Source organism: Suncus etruscus, chromosome 1 (genome assembly GCF_024139225.1).
Source record: "Suncus etruscus isolate mSunEtr1 chromosome 1, mSunEtr1.pri.cur, whole genome shotgun sequence".
Taxonomy (NCBI): domain Eukaryota; kingdom Metazoa; phylum Chordata; class Mammalia; order Eulipotyphla; family Soricidae; genus Suncus; species Suncus etruscus.
The window spans coordinates 109834991-109858644 of NC_064848.1; the positions used below are offsets into that span (position 1 = coordinate 109834991).

General features: G+C 33.6%; 1 protein-coding gene across 1 annotated transcript in view; it reads left to right on the plus strand.

Moving 5' to 3' along the window:
- Positions 1 to 23654, plus strand: part of MAGI2 (membrane associated guanylate kinase, WW and PDZ domain containing 2) — a 1487205-nt gene that overhangs the window by 410865 nt on the left and 1052686 nt on the right. Inside the window, exon 2 of the mRNA XM_049783101.1 lies at positions 21808 to 21924. Coding sequence (XP_049639058.1) covers positions 21808 to 21924 — 117 coding nt within the window. The remainder of the gene's footprint in view (positions 1 to 21807; positions 21925 to 23654) is intronic.

Below are 23654 nucleotides of genomic sequence, written 5' to 3' on the forward strand. Positions count from 1 at the left end.
CAAAGCAACAGTTATCAAAACAGCATGGTATTGGAATAAGGATAGGTCCTCAGATCAGTGGAATAGGCTTGAATACTCAGAAAATGTTCCCCAGAGATACAACCATCTAATTTTTGATAAAGGAGCAGGAAATCCTAAATGGAGCAGGGAAAGCCTCTTCAACAAGTGGTGTTGGCACAATTGGATAGCCACTTGCAAAAAATTAAACTTAGACCCCCAGCTAACATCATGTACAAAGGTAAAATCCAAATGGATTAAAGACCTCGATATCAGCCCCAAAACCATAAGATATATAGAACAGCACATAGGCAAAACACTCCAGGACATTACAGGCATCTTCAAGGAGGAAACTGCACTCTCCAAGCAAATGAAAGCAGAGATTAACAGATGGGAATTTATTAAGCTGAGAAGCTTCTGTACCTCAAAGGAAATAGTGCCCAGGATACAAGAGCCACCCACTGAGTGGGAGAAACTATTCACCCAATACCCATCAGATAAGGGGCTAATCTCCAAAATATACAAGGCACTGACAGAACTTTACAAGAAAAAAAACATCTAACCCCATCAAAAAATGGGGAGAAGAAATGAACAGACACTTTGACAAAGAAGAAATACGCATGGCCAAAAGACACATGAAAAAATGTTCCACATCACTAATCATCAGGGAGATGCAAATCAAAACAACGATGAGATACCACCTCACACCCCAGAGAATGGCACACATCACAAAGAATGAGAATAAACAGTGCTGGCGGGGATGTGGAGAGAAAGGAACTCTTATCCACTGCTGGTGGGAATGCTGTCTAGTTCAACCTTTCTGGAAAGCGATATGGAGATTCCTCCAAAAACTGGAAATCGAGCTCCCATACGATCCAGCTATACCACTCCTAGGAATATACCCTAGGAACACAAAAATACAATACAAAAACCCCTTCCTTACACCTATATTCATTGCAGCTCTATTTACCATAGCAAGACTCTGGAAACAACCAAGATGCCCTTCAACAGATGAATTGCTAAAGAAACTGTGGTACATATACACAATGGAATATTATGCAGCTGTCAGGAGAGATGAAGTCATGAAATTTTCCTATACATGGATGTACATGGAATCTATTATGCTGAGTGAAATAAATCAGAGAGAGAGAGAAAAACGCAGAATGGTCTCACTCATCTATGGGTTTTAAGAAAAATGAAAGACACCCTTGTAATAATAATTTTCAGACACAAAAGAGAAAAGAGCTGGAAGTTCCAGCTCACCTCAGGAAGCTCACCACAAAGAGTGATGAGTTTAGTTAGAGAAATAACTACATTTTGAACTGTCCTAATATTGAGAATGTATGAGGGAAATGTAGAGCCTGTTTAGGGTACAGGCGGGGGTTGGGTGGGGAGGAGGGAGATTTGGGACTTGGGTGATGGGAATGTTGCACTGGTGATGGGTGGTGTTCCTTTTATGACTGAAACCCAAACACAATCATGTATGTAATCAAGGTGTTTAAATAAAAAAAAATTATGCATTAAAAAAAAAAAAAAGCTGTCTCCAAAGCTCATGTACATCAGTATTGTGCTATCACATGCAAAGTAGACAGAGGAAGAAAATAATTATAAAACTACCTGATAATTACTGCTCTATTGATGTCAAAATCTGTGCTAAGTTCAATAAAATATAACTAATATTCAAAAAAAAAAAAAGAAGCACAAATAGCACTTTATATAAAATAGTCTGCCAAAAATTGAAGTGCCGGGCCTATGGCAAAAGCTCAGTGAAAAAGCACATTTGTGTTTTTAGTTTAATGCTATTTTGTTGGGGTTTTTTTTGGGGGGGTAGGCCACACTCAGCAGCACTCAGGGATTACTCCTGATTCTGTGCTTAGGAATTACTACTAGAGAGTTTGGGAGACAAGATAGGGTGCTGGGGATTGAACCCAAATTGGACACATGCAAAACAAGCATTTTCCCCACGGGACTAACACAAAGATCATGTTTGTTTGTTTTGTTTGTTTTTGGGTGTGTGTGTGTGTGTGTGTGTGTGTGTTTGACACATACCGTGGTGCTAAGGGGTTACTCCTGGCTCTGCACTCAGAAATCACTCCTGGCAGGCTTGAGGGACTATATGGGATATCAGGAATCAAACTTTGGTCTGCATGCAAGGCAAATGGCTTATCGCTATACTATCTCTCTGGCCTTCAGGCTCATATTTTTATACTTAAGACATGCATTCAATCCCAGAATCTTACACACACACACACACACACACACACACACACACACACACACAACACATCTTTTTCCCCATTCTCCTTCTTATACTCCTTCCACTCCTTTTCTTCTTTATCTTTCCAGTCCATAGCACTTCTTTAATTAGCATTATCATTTAATTATCATCTATCATTAGGTATTTAGGTGTACCCAGCTCTTGTCTTATTACAAACAATGCTACATACAGTTAAAGTGGGCATTCACATATTTGCATTTTTCACGAGTATCAAAGATAATCTGCCACATTTACATAAAATTTATCATAGTCACAATAAATATCATCACTGTATTTCTCTCATTGAGTTGTAACTTATTTCTTCACTTTCAGTTCTTTCTTTCTACTTTATCAATATATGAATATGTTGTTCTCTACATTTCCTGTGTTGAGATTTTGCTTTGTGAACTGGGATTTATCAAAAAAATAGAGACATGTTACAAACTTTTATAGATTTTTTAGCATTATGGAATAAGAAAGTGTGATTCTTAAGCTAGGTACAACTTTTTAAACTATGATTAATCATTTTAAATAAGGTTTTAAAGAACTAAAGTTATAATTTATATTTGGAAATATCTTGAATTCTTCATAGAAAAGAAATTAGTTTATTAGTGGATAATGAAGTAAGATCATAGCATGGCAAGGATGTGGAGAAGAGATGTGGAAAAGACGAATCAAACTTTGCTTCACTACATGAAATTCAAATCAACTATCCTATTTGATCATTGGTTTTCTCAGATTAGGAATAAAGGCACCTTATTTGTATTAATTTGTCTTTTAATGTTTTTAAGATAATAAGTGATAAGAAAGTAAAGTATAAACTTTGAATGACATTAGGGTTTATTTCATTAAGTTTATTATGTTTGCTTGTCAAAATTACAGTTTGGCTTATGATAATTGAAAAAAAGTGAGTAATATATGAGCTAGATATTAATATTCTTATTCATAGTTCTTCCTAAGAGTGATTTGCATATATCTACCTGGCAACAAACTTCACTACGTGTTGCCATATAAATTATTTAAATATTCACTTACTCTGATAACAGAAATCAAATCGCAAATATTCAATTCAACATGCTATTCTAAAGGCAAAATTAAAGAAAAGTATATATTCTCAGTTTACAAAAACAAGAAATGAGTTTCTTCTCTACTTTTTATTCATTTTAATTGATGCTTATTTCTTAATTAAAAGCAATGATTTGGATATAGATTGAGTCATAATTCTACATTATTTTATGAGAAAATTGATGAATATATGTACTATCTTATACATTTTATATCAGTTAATTAATCAATAATTAATTAATTGGTTATTGTATCAGTAAGTCAAATTTGTGAACCTTATGATATTGATTGAATAAGTTCTTTTTGGGTGAGTTATGTAATTAGTCCTTATCTATTTTTAGAAAGACTATATTAAAAGTGATCCTAGTCTTTTATTTTTTTATTTCCTAATATGTAATGTCAGCTTTTTAAAAATATTTTTGAGTGATAGGCAGCTACTTTACTAATTTTATGAAATAGACCACTAATTTTTCAAATAGTTTAAGGACTGTCTCAAGAACCATATAGTATTAATCATATTAAGTGCTAATAGATTTTCACTGCCTTTTATTCCAAATGACTCATAAAGCAAAAGTTAATGGTAGTGCAATGATAATTCACCATAAATTCCAGAGCAATGTGACCTTTTCCCTTCCTTTTAATCCAGTGATTTAATGGATCAAAATGTCCCTGTGATCAGAGTAGATGCTTCAAAGCATATACTTTATAAAAAGAATGGCAGGCTTTTTGATTTATTGGAGCAAGAAACATCTGTAGAGGAGATCATTTTCCTTATGATAAACCTAGCAGAGATCATTGTAGAACTTTGAATATGTAAGAGGTAATATTTAAGGTTTATATTTAGGGTATCAGTCAATTTTCTAGTCTGCTCTAGCCATCTAGTGAGTGCCCTAAGTTCTTAATAGTAAAATCATCCTGTTAATACATGATTGGATAGCAGTTGATTCTGGGAACACTGCCAATTGTTATTGTCATATTATTATCATTTGTGTTTTAAAATCCAATTGAAGCAGACTTCTATCAGAACTAAGATCAAGGGTGAGTGGCTTTTTATTATGTGCTTATGGTCAGTATTGAATTGCTCACATTTGCCAGCTACAATTTTGGTCAGGTCTAATAAGTGAGGCACTGAGAATGACAATTTCATTATAACTTCATGAAGAAAGTTCGTCGTCCATGTTTTATAATTTTTGAGACACTATGTTCACCTCTGCCACAAGATTACCATAATTATATTCATCTTAATAAAACATCTTTATATCTATCCTTAAAAATGAAACAATAGAATACAGAAATATGGGGTTTACATATGAGATCTAGAAAATCAATGGAGTACATGGTAAAAGGTTACTCCTAGAAATTATTCCTGGAAGGTTCAGGGTACCATATTGAATGCCAGTGATGGAACCTGGGTCAGCAGCATGCAAAGCAAACACCCTTCCAGCTGTGCTATTGCTTTGGCCCCAACAATATGTTTTCTTGTCTTTAACTGAAGCTTGGATAACAGGTAGAGAACATTAAGATGTTATGTAAATGGATATTGTGTTATATTTCAAAGATAATATTCAATCTATAAGTCAATCTTATTTTAAAGAAAGTAAAAAAAATAAACAGAAGAGATACAACATTCACAATTTTTGGCTCTTTAGGGACCTGGTTTGATTCTTAGCAACCTAGATGGTCCCTAGAGCCAACCAGGAGTGATTTCTGAGTGCAGTGCCAGGATAAATCCCTGACCGCCTCCAGGTGTGGCCCCCAATACCAACCAACAAACCAATCAATCAATCAATCAAAGTTTAAAAAAATAAAGAACAAGATTACTGTCCTCAATTCTTAGCATGCTGATATTAAGATAGTATTTTTGTTTTGTTTTTATAAAAAGTGATAATAATTTTGTTTCTGGGAGATATTCTGTGTGAAGTAACAATAGTAAATTCCATATAAGTATTCCAAGAGTGATACTTATTTTATGAGCACATGATAATATTTGTGTACAAATTGTTATTCATGTTGTTTATAAATACAATTCAATAAATTAAAAAGAATCATCCTAAAGAAGCATGAAGATCAAAATATTCTCAACAAGAATTTCTGTATTACTTTTCTCAATATTGTCTAATTTCAGTTCAGCATAAGATCAGTTGTTCAAAAGGTATGTTCAATAGTAATGCTCAATAGCCATGATAATGCTATTCTTGTTGTTAAGGTGCACTCACCTTTTTAGTTCATACATTCAATTTATAATTAATTCATGTGCTTGTCAGGTTCTCATACCCTTAGAAACAAAATAATGTAAAACAAAGGAAAGCATCTTCTTGATTTAATAACCCAATCTTTCATATTGTCCTACTATTCTCAAATAACTCAGATGTGAATGCCAGTAAGAATTTTGGTTCAAGTAAAAGTCTGTTTTAGTGACCTATATTTTCTTCCATCAAAAATTAAGCTGAGCATTTTTCAAAGCAAGACTTCAAAGCTTTCTATGACTAGTTACAAGAAGTATGTAACACATTCCTCTCCCATACAGAGAGCTAATTGTTATAGATGTTGAGTAAGGAAATTTGAGTCATTCAAATACATCTCTTTGGGAGATACATTTTCTTCTTTTCAAACCTTCTTTTACTCTCAATTTTTCCCCTTTTTTGGGGGGGGGGTTGTCACACTTGGCAGTGCTCAGGGGTTACTCCTGCACCTGAGCTCAGAAGTTACTTCTGGCAGGCTCAGGGGACCATATGGGGTTCTGGTGATTGAACCAGATCAGCATCTGCTGACTCTCTGGCCCTTCTTTGTCCTTTTATGATTGCTTAATACTGAATCAAGGACTCCAAGTATACTTTGAAATCTACTGGATAAGTTTAGCCAAATTTATTTATATATAAGCTAGTTTAGTCAACTATAAACTAAAATGCTACCCTATTTTTCACTTAATTTCTCACAATTAGACAAATTCAGAAAATAATCTATACTCACTAATATGAAGCACACACAAAATATTATAAAAATTTTCAGTGGTGGACTGTAGAGCCCCACATCTAATACTGGTATCTAAAAGAAAAAGAATTACAAATAAAATCAAACTTTATTATCAAATGATATCCACTTTAATTTAAAACCACAATTGGCTGCTCGATGCTGAAATGGAAAAAATTACAAACATTTTGAATTATAAAGTACAACAATAGTTAAAGATCAAATATTTCACATGGAGGAATCTTAACAAGTGTGACTTTTTAATTTATCATTTAGATATTATTTATACGTCATCTAGACACAAATTTTCAATGTTGATCTTAGAGGAAAAGATTTCAGTTTGTTATAATTGAGTATGATATTAGTTATAGTTTTGTCATGGTGTGGCTCCTCTATATTTACAAATACCATACATCCCAGGCCAAAGCAATACCACACCAGCAGGGCATTTGCCTTGCAAGAGGAGCACCTGGGATGAACCCGGGTTCAGTTCCCAGCATCCCCCAAGCCTACCAGGAGCTATTTCTGAGCATAGACTCAGAAGTAGCCCCTGAACCCCTGAGTTCTGCCAGGTGTGGGCCAAAAATAAACAAACAAAAAAGCATACCTATAACATCTCAAGTAGAAGAGTAGTTGACTCTTTTATTTATTTTTAATTGAGATAAGTCAAAGAAAAATAGAATGAAAATCAAATGTAAGGGTAAAAAAGTGAAAAACAAAAAGTAGAGAATCAGAAGTGGTTAAGAACAAGCTCAGAAACTAGAAAGTATGTGTCAGCTTGACCTTTTATCTTAATATTTTAAACCTCAAAACCATGGAAGAAGAAAATAGTAAATTGAAATATTTAATGTGTTTGCTCTCTAGGGGTCCTTCACCTTTCTGAATATTGTACATTATAAGCAAAGGCTTCAATGTCTTTTATTTAAGTAGGTGAGTCAAAGATGTATTTTGAGCATTTTTGGTTAATAGAAATATCTCGAATAAGAGGACATGTTTACTTAGTCTAGCTAAAAACAAACTAATAATAATACAATTTTCTGGGCAAAAATCAGGAATATTTTTATGTAGCTTGTCATAAATTATTTTGTATTTCTAACTTGTAAATACAATGAAATCTCAACCCTTTTAAAGTTCTTAACACTAGGTGACTCTTGCTTGAGTTTAGCTCCTTTGGCCTTAGAGAAGAGCCAGAAAGAAACGAAATAGAGAAGCTCACAAATCTTTGGTGAGATGAATGGTATGCATTTCCCATGGGCCTGGATCAGTCAGTTCATGGTCAGAATGGAAAGCTTTGTATTCAGATTTTGCCTTGAATTCTGCACTATGGGGAGGGGAGTGCTTCTCTGGTGTAGACTGCAGCCCAAGCAAGTGTGTATTAGATATTTTTCCATTCCAATAGGAGCTGAGCAAAGAAAGGGTAGAAGTAGAATCAGTCTCATATATTTTTTAAATCTTTTTTGCCTTATTCCTTTAAAATGAGACACCAGTCACTGTGGGTTGGCATAGCTGAGCAGTCCTGTTGAAAATCTGAAAATTGCCAGTGGTGAAGAGGAAATTCTTATCCCTCAAGACTGCCTCTGTATCTAATTTTAGTGTGTTGTTGCTGTGCCAGTGCCACACATAAGGAAGACCTGTACATAGACAAGTACTGTATGTACAAACACCCTCACACCTTTCCCAGTGATGGGGCTCCTGACATGTGGAGGGAGTCTTAATTTTGACCAGTTCCATACCCTTTCACCTTTTGTCCTAGTTCTCCAAAAATGTGCCTAATAGGGCTCAGGTTTTCTAGGGTTTGACAGGTCTTTATTATGAGCACCTTGGCCTAGGCTTCAGCCAGGGATGGAACAGAGGGCAAGCTGGAAGAAAGCATGAGGAACCCTAGACAGTGAAAGCTTCTGTGTATTTTTAGTGTAGGTAAGCCTTTTTCTAGTCTTCCTCTTTTCCTACAACTTATGCACTGTGACTGTTACAGTTCAGTAAAATAAAAGTGTGACTAAATGCCAACCTCTACTAACTAGCATCATATTGCAAGTCAGGGCCAGGGCCTTAAACATGGGTGTAAGCAATGCAATGCAATATTAGAGAACAGAAGCATGGGAGCCCCAATCGCTCCACATAGGTGATTTAGGTATCCAGAGACAGTTTCACTTATCCATAGAATGACACTAGCTATTTCCCATTAATCTCACAGTATCTGGACATTTATATCATTTTTGTCGGAGAAGTCTTTTTTAGTAATTATTTGTCACTGATCCTTTTCAGAGGCAATTGCTCCAAAATGGGTGCATTATTTTGCTCTTGGTGGGGAAGAGATAATTGCAAGTCCCTGTTAGTCTGTGATCATGCCATACCCTGCACCTTATATTGTTTTCTGTCTTGAAGTAATCCCTTTAAATAAATCAAATTTCTGGAAGCCTCTTTAATCAATTATTTTAATTATTTAAGTTCTACATAAGAAAATAAATATATATCATGTAGATATTTTAAAATGTATAATAATAAAAATGATCTCAGCTACACAGTGGCATCTAAATTGGTTTGTTCCTATGAAAATGACAGCATCAAACAAATGAATTTGTTGTATGGCCTCCAATGCAGTCATTACAGTCCAGGATTCAAAGCACTGTTACTGATACTATGGCTTTTGTGGGGCATGTTCTCAGCTGCCAGGTCTTCCAGAAATAGGAAAATATGGGAAAGGTGCCTGCACTCCAAAAAAGTCCTAGTGACATCAGCTCAAATATGACATCCCTGGAGATTTGGTCAGATTGTCATCTTTGCAGAGAGCTGTAGAAGAACGGTGAAGTAGGGCGATAGGCAAAGTGGTGATTACAGATGATGGATTCTGTAATAGATGTGTGGGTTCTGCAAGAATTTCAGCTATATGCCATATATATTTATATGCCTATAATTTTTTATGGCCTGGTTTGTATCTCTTTCAAGAACATAGTAAATCTATGGAGCTGGCTTGGTGCAGACATGTCGACTCATGTTGAGTTTTAAAAGATTGTTCTCAAGGTAAGGGATGATTTATTTTGTCCCAGAATAAAGAAAGCATCATTCAGGATTTTGTTTACTTGTTTGGTATGAATGACTCACTCATGTCAGGCAAATGTTCTACAACTAAGTCATATGTCCAATACTAATTTTATTTATTATGATTAGAATGTAATAATGTCATGCTTTCATCAGATATTCCAAGTATTAGAAATTAGAAAGTTGCCATCAACCAAAACCCAGAAATCATTCTTTTACTTTGTAAAAATTGTTTCTGCAGAAGGAAGTTGTAAAAATAACTTTTTCTTTTCTCTAGAATGATTTTAAATAATATACATTAAAGCACAGACAACTGGAGAAATCTATGTTGGTGTTGTATCAGAAATTAGCATCCGTGGCTGTATTCTTTCAAAAAAATATACAAACTACATAAAATTTTAGTTAAAATTATTTCTTAGAATTTTGGGGCCGAAGTGGTGGCACAGCAGTAGGGCATTTGCCTTGCACATACTAACTTAGGATGGACTGCAGTTTGATCCCCTGGCATCCCATATATTCCTGCAAGCCAGGAGTAATTTCTGAGTGCATAGACAGGAGTAACCCCTGAGCATCACTGGGTGTGGCCCAAAAACAAAAACAAAATCAAAAACAAAAAACAAGAATTTAAAGATGATTTCTTTGCAAAAAGAAAGTAAAATTTACTTCAAATAGTACCTTCATATTTTGATGGCTATATAAAGAGGCTATATAAAAGCTACTTTCATAACATAGAAAATAATTCCTTATATCAGACTCCAAAAAAATGTATCATAATGGCAGATAGCTCTTTTTAACAAGAAGCATTTCTGTACTTTTATAAATAATACTATGTGCTGTTGCACCCATTTTTGTGGAATACTTATTTTTGTGAAGAATCTTTTAATTAATTAATAAAACAAACTAATTAAACAAATATTTTTTATTCTCAATCAATCATAAGTCACTATTAAGGCCTTAGTAACAGCAATTGTCACACTCACAAAAATGAAATTTGCTACAAATGCAGAAAAATAAAAGCTGTTCATCTTTTTTCTTGATTTAATTATATAAATGGCATTATTCTGTTGTAATATGAGCCATTTAACAGTGTAAAGTCTTTTCTGCTTCTTGGGCATATTCAAAGGACATAGTTAATGTTTAGCTCCCTTTATAACAACCACCCCTCAAAAATATCTCAAACTAATGCACCAAATATGCATATGTTATCATTTAGAGATCCATTTTTCTTATCCATTTCTTCATTTTCTTCCCCTAGAAGTGTTCATTCCATACATTCTATATCCTGCTCCATTTCTATTTCATAGTATATTCTTATGTAAATAGCTACATAACATTTATATTAAAACTTGCTGTAAGGAATAAATAATAGTAGCTCAAAAATAAATTTTTTTAGGAAAGATTTTTTTCATTGTAAACAAGTTAAGAAATGTGCCAAAGTCTTTTATGAAGCCAGCATCTGGTATATGTACAACGATTCCTAAACTAGAAATAGTCAGAAAGTCTCTTGTTACTCAGAGGAAATCATTTTATCATTTAAGAAAATTACCTAATAATGCAATTGCTTCTGTGGTCTTGGCTGCTCTGTATAGGATGCATACTTTCTTTCTTATTACCTTTCAGTTACAGCACATGTGAGCAGTTTGCAATGTGTATAATTGTGTTGTTGGGTTTTTTTTTTTTTAGCTTCCAGCATTTGGAACTTTACTACTCTTCCCTTTCTACTGCAGTTAGTCAAAGCATGGCCTCATTCTCTTGAACCCAATTTTCTTCTTTTTCCTGACTCAGAGAACTGCTCTAACTTTCAATGGTGAGAGTAGGAAAAACCCACAACAAAATATAACAACTAGTTCTATGCAACTATTTTGATAGTTCCTAATATCTCTTTTCTTGCTCATATTCTACCACTCACATTTCCCTGAATCTTGTGCATCACTGAGATCCATGTACACAAACACATACCCTACGTTGAGTGGGAAATTATTGCTTTCTGTATATGTGGCATTTTCCAAGTGATAATACATATATGACCCAAATTTTCAATCAATTAATAAAAAGGATTTATAAAGAACTGAAAAAATACTTGAGGATACCTAACTTTCTATTGTGTTCTAAGCAATTCAGAGTTAGAATAAGACACATTAGTTTTGTTAGTTCACCTAATTCTTAAGCTTAGATAATCTTACATTAAAAATTAGAACTCTATAACAAGTTAAGAGTAAAGAAAAAAGACACATAACGAAAGAAAATTAGACCCAATTTAACCCATTTTTAAGACTAGAGATTATAGCAGTGTTAATTTAAAAGGGAAAGTCAATTAGTATATTTATGAATAAAAGACATCACTAAAGTTAAAAAAAATTCCTTAAATTCAACAAGGAAACCTAAAATCATAACTATAAAAATAACCCTAACATTTACTTTGAAACCAAAACTAACAGAAAAAAGTGAAATTCTATCATAATATTTCATCTGTGCAATAGTAGGATGAAAGAAATGAAAGAAGGCATTTTTGATATTACTGGAAAGTATTATAAGCCACTTATATTTATCTTAGTTTTTTTCTTTGCATTTACAATTATTCCTTTACACTTAAGTTTCTTAATGATCAGGAACTGTTAATACATTTTGTTCTCTCTTTTATTATTATATTTCTAGCACAAAATATATATTACTAAAATTTTGGATAAAGCCAACACAAAAAAAGACATTATAATATGATTAAAAGAACTGACTATACCTTCAAATAGTTTAAATAAGGGAAGCTTATAAAATTTCATATACATTTATGTATTCCTTTATGGAAAAGCAATCAGAATATCTACAGTCAGTTTCCATGGGCATTATAAATACTTTCTTATTTTTAACAATCCAGGAACATTCTTTGGAAGAACAATTTTACTTGCTCATACTTTATAGAAGAACTATCATAGATAAAATGTATGCGATGATTTGTTGCTTTACCCTACTCACTTGAAAATGGGAGAGGCCTTTTAATCATCAAAGACACAATTTTCCACCTAAGAGAGGGCAGAAGAGACTCTGGAAGACTGGATCAGATAATTCTGTCATTTACTTTTTGACCCTTGATCTTAATAGAATCAATCAATTATTTTTGTGATATATTCCTCTATATTTGAAGGCTCTTTAAAAAAAAAGAGGATAGCATAGCCTCTCCATGCTTTTCCACTGCAAGTTTTTCCTAGAATTCTTTGCTATCTGATTGAGTAACATCAAATAAATTTGCTCTTCTAGACATATTGTAATTTGTAGATAGATTTTCTAATTCTTTTACATTCTGCTTTCCTTGGTCATTTCACTGTTATGTAACAAAGGCAATATATGAAATAATTTTGTGGCTATGATCTTAGCTTCAGAGACATTTTACAAAATAAAAAAGATACTGAATTAAATGGAAATTATTCATAACTTTTTAAATGGAATATAACTAATCTGTGGCCTGCAAATTTATTTATTTATTTATTTATTTTTGGTTTGGGGGCCACACCCGGTGGCTCAGGGGTTACTCCTGGCTATCTGCTCAGAAATAGCTCCTAACAGGCACTGGAGACCATATGGGACACTGGGATTTGAACCAACCACCTTAGGTCCTGGGTTCGCTGCTTGCAAGGCAAGCAGTTCTGTGCTATCTCTCCGGCCCCTGCAATTTATTTTTAATTAAAAAGGTTAAGTCTGAATATTTAAAAAAATATTATAAATATATAAGTTGTACTTAGTAACTATTTCATATTAAAGTATAGAGTTTAGATCTAGCACAGGCTGGAGAATTAGCCCCAGGTTAATGGGCCTGACCTAGGGGTAAGGATTAAGAAAAAAAGACATAAGAGAGAAAAGCTTGGAGTGTGAGCCTTGAATGCCCTTCACATACAGTATTGTTTAGAACCAGTAAACTCAGGAAGAAAGATAATGTTAACAGACAGTTGTCTATCTATGCTAATTTAACCTAGAAAAACTTTTACATACCAAAGTGATCTGGGGAAGCTAAAGCAAAAATCTTTGGATTATCTTCTGGGAGAGGTGGCAGACAGAAAAAGAGAAGATGGGCCCCACTATATGGCATTCCCTAAAAATGATGCTGTTCAGGTAAATAATAATCACATTTCAGCCCCTTTTCTTAGATTGTCATCATTTTAGCCCAGGGTATTTATTTCCTGGATGTTCATATATCCAACATCACAGACCTGGACTGATTCTACAGCTAGTATAATGGATTGAATGTCTGGGTCCCTTCCAAACCATATACTGAAATACACTAATGTGAATTTGGCCTTTGGGAAGTTGTTAGGCCATAAGGGTAGAGTATATAAGAATTCATGGTGATGACTTTTCTTTCAGTTGCCTGAGCATACAAGAAAAGATAGCCATCTGCAAAACAGCAGGATATTGTTGACTCAGACATTCAGAGTTAGCTTCTTGACCTTGAATTTTTCCGCTTCCACTGCAGTGAAAAATAATGTTGTTTAAGTCACCTAACGGAATATTATCTGCCCTTACAGCCTAAACTAAGCATAACATCCACCTTTTACAGATGAGAAAAATGAGACCTTGACATGATTAAGTGATTTGTACAAAATCACTCAATGTGTAAGTATTGAAGTGATAACTTATATAGTTTTCTGATTCTTAGTCTAACATTTCTTCCACTATAGCCTTTATGATTTATGTATTCATTCAACAGTTCAAGGTCTCATATATTAAGACAACACTGATTTATGGATTAAAGTGAGGCAGGAGAGGTCTAAATGTTTAGGAGACTCCTTAATCTAGGATGCTTGTGGTATAATATAAATAAAAAGCATACCTCAGTAATTACTGAAATTCTTATTAGTGTGCAAAGAGTTGTAAGAAACATGGCTAGAAAGTGAAAGTTCATAGAAGGGAGTAAACTTTTGGCCAAAACATCAGAAGGAAGTCCAAGGGGAGGTTAATTTTAGTTGAAGGATGCACAGAAATTTCACTGCCAGTATCAAAGGGAAGGCATTCTTGTCCAGGAAATTTCTTTCGTTGCACAAGGCAAAGAAAGTTGGAGAAGCTGTCAAGAAAACCACAGGAAAAGGGAGTTCAGTGTGTCATGAAGACAAATATAATCACTTCAAGGTGTCATTTTCAAAATGATACACTTGCATTCATATCCTTGGCATATTCTATTTATAAAGCCAAATTCTGGAAGAACTGTTTTAATTGGCTGAATGAAGGTAGGCACAATTGGTTAAAAAACATACCACATTTACACAGAATATTAAATATGTAACCACTGAAAAAAATGAAAATAAGAATAGTATTACTAAAAGGTGGTAGAACATGAGAAAGTCAAGTATGTGTGAAGACGTGTCTGTGTCTGTCAATAAATAATTGAATAATAAAGATGTCTCATACATGCACAGTGGAATACCATCAAACTATTAAGAAAAAAATCTTGTCAACTAAATAGTGTTAATGGAACTTGAAGGCTTTATGTTAAAAGAAATAGGTCATAAGGAAGATGGCAAGTAACACATTCATGAATATATGCTAGCATATATTATATAACTATGTATGGAATATAATGAAACAGATTAATAGATATTAATAGCATGGTTGATTCTGACAACATAACTGAGGCTTCCAGGAACAAAGGATATTTTGGAAAGTATTATTAATAAGGAGAGAAAATTTAGTGGAGTATGATGGAGAATTATGAAAGCTTTGGTATTGGATAAGACATAGAATTACACTTAAAGATGTATGATCCTGTACTTCTCAAACATAAAAAAATAAAATAAAACCAAACTAAACAAAAGACATAACAAGTGCCTAGTTCATCATTTTACAAAATTTAAATGGAAAAAATATTAATTATAAATAAAAATGTGTAAGGAGAGCAGTAAGTTGAGCACCCCAATTTTGCAAATGCATAGGACAAGTAGATGTTAGCATAACTAAACTTTCTCTTATGAATCATTTTCTCTTTCTTCTTTCTATGCCTATCTTTTTTTTTTTTTTTTTTTTTTTTTGGTTTTTGGGTCACACCAGGCAGTGCTCAGGGGTTATTCCTGGCTCCAGGCTCAGAAATTGCTCCTGGCAGGCACGGGGGACCATATGGGACGCCGGGATTCGAACCGATGACCTCCTGCATGAAAGGCAAACGCTTTACCTCCATGCTATCTCTCCGGCCCCTTTCTATGCCTATCTTAAGATCCCAATTATCAACTACTCCCCTTAGTTTTCATTATACATATAAGATAATTATCCATTTTAGAAAGTCTTTGGGATCAGTGGCACAAGCGGTAAGGCATATGCCTTTCTGGCGCTATCATAGCACAGACTTTGGTTTGATCCCCCCCCACCCCTTTGGGTCCCATATGGTACCCCAAGCCAGGAGCAATTTCTGAGCGCATAGCCAGAGTAACCCCAGAGCATCACCTGGTGTGGGCCAACAACCAAAACAAACAAACAAAAAAAAGAAACTCTTTGGGTGTATGATTATGTGTGTGATTGTATGTGTGAGTGTGTGATTGTGTGTGTGTGTGTGTGTGTGTGTGTGTGTGTGTGTGTGTGTGTGTGTGTGTGTGTGTGTAAAATTTTGGTCACAACTTGGCGTTTGCTCCCAGCAGAATACTCTGGCACTTTCAGCAATATTCCGGGGAATTATAGTCAGGAGATTGAACCGTGGTCTCTTGCATAGTTCAGCCCTTCCTGGATCCCATTCTGGGAGCTCATAAAGGAAATAAAAGTTCCAATGAATGAGGAACAAGATATTATTGCCATTCTCTGGCAATCATTCCCCAGGCACAAACTCTATAGACACTAATGTCTCCCTCAATTTCAGACTGCCATTAACTACAAGGCTAAAGGAATATACCAAGAATAGCCTTAAGGAATATGCAGAGGAGTTTCTTTCCATCTCAACTAATTAGCATCTCCTTTCTTTGCTTCCTCAATCTGGTTGTCCAAGTTGTCAAGGGAACAAAACAGTTCTACTGGGGATAAATGGTCACATTTAGAGTGTTTTGCTGAAAGAATCCATAGGAACTTTACCCTGCAGCCACATCTCACTCAAACCTTTACCAATTTGGCCATTGATGCACTTGTTTGTGAAAGTATTTAAGACTGATATAGATATTATATTTATGATCTCAAATCTAGAAATTATTAAAAATACAAAACAGAAATTCTATAAACAATTATAAAACAAAAAAGTTGGAAGTAAAATACCTGATTTGTTTTTAAAATAACATTTTCATGAACACTTTTTGTTGGTATTATTGTACTTTTTAGCTTATCTTGAAAAATTGACTCAAGGGGCCAGAGAGATAATACAAAAGTTATGGTACTGGCCTTGCATTTATTTGACCACATATGGTCCCCAAAACACTACTAGGTGTAATTTCTGAGCACAGATTCAGGAGGAGTAAACCTAGAACTCTGTCAGTTATAGCTTCCAACCTAAGAAAGAAAGAGTGAGTGAGAGACAGACAGACAGACAGACAGACAGACAGACAGACAGACGGGTGGGTTAGGTTATATAATCCTTATATTATGCTTTTTGAGACCTAGGCTCTAGATTTTAGTTTAGCCTTTGACCACTCTGTTCCTTAATTCTCTCTTTGAAATTTGTAACTGAAGAAAAAATATACCTTTATCGTGGATGTTGCGAATAAGGGACTCCCATTCACTGCTGATGGGAATGCTGTCTGGTTCCAGCCTTTCTGGAAAACAATATGGATATTCTTAACAACTGGAAATTGAGCTCCCTTAGGATCCAGCAATACCAATTTTAGGTATATGTACCCTAGGAACACAAAAATACAATGCAAAAATGCCCTCTCTACTCCTTTGTTCTTTGCAGCACTATTTACAATAGCCAGAATCTGGAAGCGACTCAGGTGCCCAACTAGAGATGAATGCCTAAAGAAACTGTGGTACCTCTACACAATGGGATATTATGCAGCTATAAGGAAAAATGAAATCATGAAATTTTCTTATGCATGGATGGACATGGAATCTCAATTATCTGTGGGATATAAGGAAAATAAGAGACAAGCATGGGGATGATATCCAGAGATAATAGAGATAAGGATTAAGTGGACCAGTTTATAGTTGGAAGCTTATCACAAAGAGCGGGGAGTTCATGTAGAGTAGAAAAGGGGCTACTAGAAAATAACCTTCATGGCACACCTTCATTAACAGTAGTACAAAGAAGTGTCAAAAAAATGTTTGCCAGAAGCAGGCAGTGGAGGATGGATGGGTGGGAAGAAGGAATCAGGGAGGGTGAGAAGGAAACTGTTGACATTGGTGATGGGTAATGTGCACTGATAAAGGTTATTGTACATTGTATGATTGTAATTCAATTCATGAACAACTTTATTTCTGAAAAAACCTGTAGTTTGAAAACTTGTAACCATGGTGTTTAAATTTAAAGCATGATTTTCAACACACATAAAAGTAAGAAATAATTAAAATACATGTTGTTTCATTTCACTTAAAATATATATGCCTTTAATATATGTTACATATTACATGTATATAAATATTTCTTTGTACAACTGTATATTAATTGGTATTATATGACAGAAAACTGGGAATATTTAGAAAATGAGTGCTTTTTTCTTATATAATAAGAAATCTCAAGGTATATAGCTACAGATACTAAATTAACTATTAATGCCTCTAGAGACCCAATATATTTCTAAGTTACAGTTTTATTCCATAGCATGTTGTTGTCTTTCTCTTTAAATGTCATATCATGGTCATAATATACTACTACATCTAGAATATCATAATTAGTGCAATCAATTAAACAACAACAACAAACTTTCCTTTGTTCAATGGAATGTCCAGATCAATAGCTGTTAGAGACTCTAAGAGCAGCTGTGGCCAAATCATATAACTGTGTTAGACCCTGCAACCCATAACCTGTGACTAAGTATCTTAAACCTGAAATGACATTGAGGTGCTTCTTGACATAAAGAAGAGAAAAGTGTATTGAGTGGGAAATTTATAGACATTACCATAATAAGGACAGGAATAAATAAAATTACCTTATTCTAAAAGTGGTACTATGTGGCAGAGGATGATAAAATGTTTGTAAAATATAAGGCAAGAACAGTCCTTCCAAAGCAAATGTAATTGTTTGTGGAATTTTACTATACTTTGTTATGACTTATTTTAGTTTGTGAAAAAAAATCATATTAATTTCCAAAAGCTTCTGCAGGCTCTTCCATCAAAAAAGATATAGACAAATTGTGTCTGAATAGACATAATTTTGTTAATGTTGTATAAAACACCTGAAAACTTAAGTAGATGTGAAGTAGAATAAGTGGCTTAAACTTATACTTTTGGTATAAGTTTTAATTTTCAATAAAAATGTGAACAATATTTGTGCAATAATAAATGAAAAATTATGTCATATTTATGTTAGTGGAAAAACTGTATCTAATGTTCTGAAGTTGGCATTTTCTTGAGATGCCAGAGAGCATTGCATTACTTGGCATGCCCTACATATAGTAAAGGATAAGAAAGAAATGAGCAATTACTGAAAGGGCCTGTCCACTTAGAACTTGGAAATAACAGTTGAGAAACATCACAAGTTCACAGTTTGCTAAGGTGTTATCATGCATTAGCAAGAAATGCAAATTCTACCAAGTGGATAAAACCTCTTGGATGAAATGAGAATGTTAAGATATCTAAACTGTTAACTATCAGTGTGATATCTGTGCATTCAAGACACAGAACTGTATGGGCATTTAGAGATATAAATAATATGCATGTGTGCTAAAAGATTCAAATGACTTTACATCTTATTATTTGCTTACTTGATTGATAAAATTATAAAAAGTGCAAGCACTCTGGTTTGTAATATTTATCATATCTCTCAGGCTACAATGCTTTCTTTGCATGTTGTTTCTTTGCATGTTGCATTATGTTATATTGAATGAAAAATATATTAATATTTATTGTCAAATATAGCAAAAACACTGAGATAAATAATTTATTTTAAATGCAGTATTTTTAATATCATTTTAACTAGATGGTACTCTGATACTATCAGTACATTAGGAAGCAACAGAAACAACAGACTTTTTTTTGTTTGTTTGTTTTTTTGGTCATACCCGGTGATGCTCAGGTGATACTCCTAGCTATGCTTTCAGAAATCACACCTGGCTTGGGGAACCATATGGGACGCTGTGGGATCGAACCATGGTCCATTCTAGGCTAGTGCGTGCAAGGCAGATGCCATATGGCCTTCACCACCGCTCCAGCCCCAACAACAAACTTTTGTCGGAAACTTTTTTAAAAATTGCTATATATGAATTGCAAATATATTTGCTGTTATCTAACAGTATTTTTATTGAATATGTGCACACCCATACCCCATTTTATATTGTGATGTTGATATACATGAACTGATCAATCATAATTTTGCAAAAGGTATCACATGATATGCCTTTGGGTCCTGAGAGTTGCTTTAAGATTGCTGAGAGTTTGCTGTATATATTAAAGATTCCTTTTGTATATAATTTTTGTGCTGCATTCAGTAGTATATTACTATCTGTGGTTTTTATTATTTTGACTATTATGTACCTAGGGGTGCTCTCCTTTTTGGTAGTGTCTTTAGGGTTTTCTAAATATTGTATAATGTCATCTGCAAACAGTGAGCACTTGAATTCTTCCTTTACTATCTGCATGCCCTTGATATCTTTTTTCTTGCCTAATTCCCATGGCAAGAACACTCACCACTATGTTGAATAGGAGTAGTGAGAGAGGGCAGCCTTGTCTTGTACCAGATTTTAGAGGAAAGGTTTTTAGGTTATCTACATTGAGAATAACATTTGCCATTTTTACATTTTACTCTATTGAGAAAAGTTTCTTCCATTCCCATCTTGATGAGAGCTTTTATCAAGAATGGGTGTTGGACCTTAACAAATGCTTTCTTTGCATCTATTGATATGATCATATGGTTTTTATTTTTCTTTTTGTTGATATGGTGTATTATGTTGATTGATTTATGTGTATTAAACCATCCTTCCATTACTGGAATGAAACCTACTTAGTGGTGGTGTATGACCTTCTTGATGAGGTCAGATATTTGCCAGATTTTGTTGAGGATCTTTGCATTTGAGTTCATCAGGGAAATTGGTCTGTAGTTTTCTTTTTTGGCAGCATTTCTGTCTGGTTTTGGTATCAAGGTGATGTTAGCTTCATAAAAACTATTTGGGAGTGTTCCTGTTTCTTAGATTATATGAAAGAGCCTAAAAAGAATTGGTATTAGTTTCGCTTGAAAGGTTTTAAATAATTCGTTAGTGAATCCATCTGGACCTGGGCTTTTGTTTTTAGGAAGACTTATGATTACCATTTTAATTTCCTCAGTAGTGATGTGTAATGGATCCAGTTTCTTATTTTTAATAAGGTTATCCATACATCCATCACCATTTCATGAAGAGATTATCTAATATTCAAATATTACCCTGCAATGTTATCAATTACATCTGAGGGAGGGTTAACATTTTCTCAGGCAAACAAGATGATGACATTTGATGTCATCCAGCTTTTTAAGAATTACCAAGAGTCCTGCAAAGGCAAGTAGACAACTACAGAAACAACCACACATTACACAGAATAATGGCTACTCAACCATGCCTTCATATCAGTACTTTCTTTGAATGTCAATGGATTAAACTTTATTATCAAAAGGCATCAAATAGATTAATCAGGAAATATTGTTGTGTATGGTATATATGTTTAAATCCATAGGATAAATACTGGCTTAGAGTGAAAGAATAGAAAACAGCATACAAGCATACATAATAAATGATTGAGAAATCCATAATTATATAAAAATGGTCTTTGATCTAAAGAAAGTAATTAGAAACAAGGTTGGAATTACTTATTGGTTAAAGAAACAGATGGCAAGAACAACTGTTATCAACATACATTCACCAAATGAAGAGCCACCATAGTTTATAAATCTTCTAATTCCTGCTTAGACTTCATCATAGCACACTAACATAGCACAATAACCTCTAGACAGAATATCATTAAGGATGAGAAATGAGTTGTTAGGACTGATAAATTGATATACACAAGTCCCTTAATTCTAAAGATAATTACAAGTTTTTAATGCACACGGCACATTCCTTGGTATATATTAATATATATAAATACAAATGTAGTTATCATCCAAACATCCTCTCAGACAACTATGCCATAAAGGTAGAAATTAACAAGTTAATAAAAATTATATCAAGGATGAAAAGAGAAGTGTCCATGAAACTAATAATAATGAAGAAACAAACTATCAGAATCTATAAGACATAGAAAATCTTATCATTTATCACAATAGCAGTAATATTTCAGAGAGTTACAAGTGCAACGCAAACTAATGCATCTCTTAAATGATTTCAGGGACATTTTTAATGACCACATAAAATTACTTAAAATTGTTTCTCAACATTTTTTATAAAGACATTTTATTATTCTAGGAGGAATTGTTGATAAGGATCTTCGTCACTACCTCAATTTAAGATTTCAGAAGGGTTCTGTGGACCACGAACTTCAGCAAATCATCCGTGACAACCTCTACCTCCGCACCGTGCCATGTGAGTACAGATCCAATATTATTTCTTTTCCATAGTAGCAGATAAATGTTCAGCTATATGCCTATTCTTATTTAGAGAAGTGAAATTACATTGCTTTTTATGGTGGACATTTAGAATTGAAAAGTGGTTTGAAATATGAAAGTTTTAAATGTAAAAGTTTATAACTATAGCTTTGTGGTTTATGATGAAGCTGTAACAAGAAGAGTCTATGATTCTCAAGTTAGGAAACAGAACTGATTTCTCAACTTAATACTGAGACATATTAATTCTGCTCCAGGATATTTGGTAACTCAAAATATATCACGTTAGAACAACTTCACACTGGGAGTGGGAGAATGCAAATTTAATTTATTATCCAATACAGCTATTTTGTAACTACAGTGTACTTAGAAATTCTCAAACTTATCTCTGGTTTTTAGCATATGAGTCTCACAAGTAAAAAAAAAATGTATGCTTTAGAAAGTAAAGCTAAATTTACTATGACACATAAAAAGTGGTGATGTAGAGTGGTGGATGCAATGCTTTTACATACAATATATATATAAATTTATGAGCAGCCATTTCTGATTATGAGCAAGTGGCATGTCAGAAGTGAGCAACTAGTGAAATGATAAAATTCTCTAATCAACTTTGTAGACCTGCTTCATTTTATTTGACAATCTTCTTTTAACATTAGAACAATTTAACAACTTTTCATGTTATAGTTTAGACTTAGAATAGTATCAAAGTCCATTTCCTTAAAGGTAAATTCCATGTCTCCAATAGAATTTTTAATCTCTTTAGAAAGTATTATTTGTGGATATTGGGTGCATTCTTTCTCTTTAAGTTCTGCTCTAAACTATAATAAACTCAAAGCCCTCCTCTACATTAGGTTGGTATTAAAGAAAGGAAGGTTGGCTTAAAATAATTAAACAAATAAGTAACTTCAAAGATTACTTAAATGAACTACTATAATATGTAAAAATCATAGACCATGAATGATTATACTGAAAGTATTGAAATCACACAAAGAAGAAGAGGGATAACTCAATATCCATTGTCTTTCCTCTCACATATCTTAAAAGGGAAGACTTTTGCACTATTAATGATGAATTCTCATTAGCCAAATACCAGAGTATCAAAATAAATATTTCTAAATAAGAATGCATATTTATAGACATCTTGCCAGAGCAAATTCTACCTCAGATAGTATGTTAAGTGGAAATACTTTTGAACACTTGCTTTAAAATAAAACGTTAAAAAGGTGCATTCATAAACTTGTAAGTTTGACATCAGAGTAGTGGGCAGATGAAGATTGATTAAAGTGACTAAACTATTTATAAGTTAACGGTAGACGCATTTTCAGAACAGTGATGTTGGCAGTGTAGCTGTGTGAATTTATCTTTTGTAGTAAGAAAGAAAGGGGATCTGAAATACTGAATAAAGTACCCACACTTTATTATATTTAAAAGCTGAGTGAAATAGATAAGAGGCTGCTATTCAGGAATACTTTTAGTCCTTGCAATGGAGATGACATAAATAAGATATCTTAGTTAAATATGGTGATAATAAGAATATATTTTGCATGAGTTAATTACTTCTTAAGTAATAATCTTTCTTTAGAAAACTAAATAAATACTTGAAGAAAAATAATCAAGGATTAAATAGAATTATGGGTAAATACAGTATTTTTTGTGGTGCTACTTCAGTATAAGGTCATAAATTCAATTAGAAAAATTTGAATAAATCCT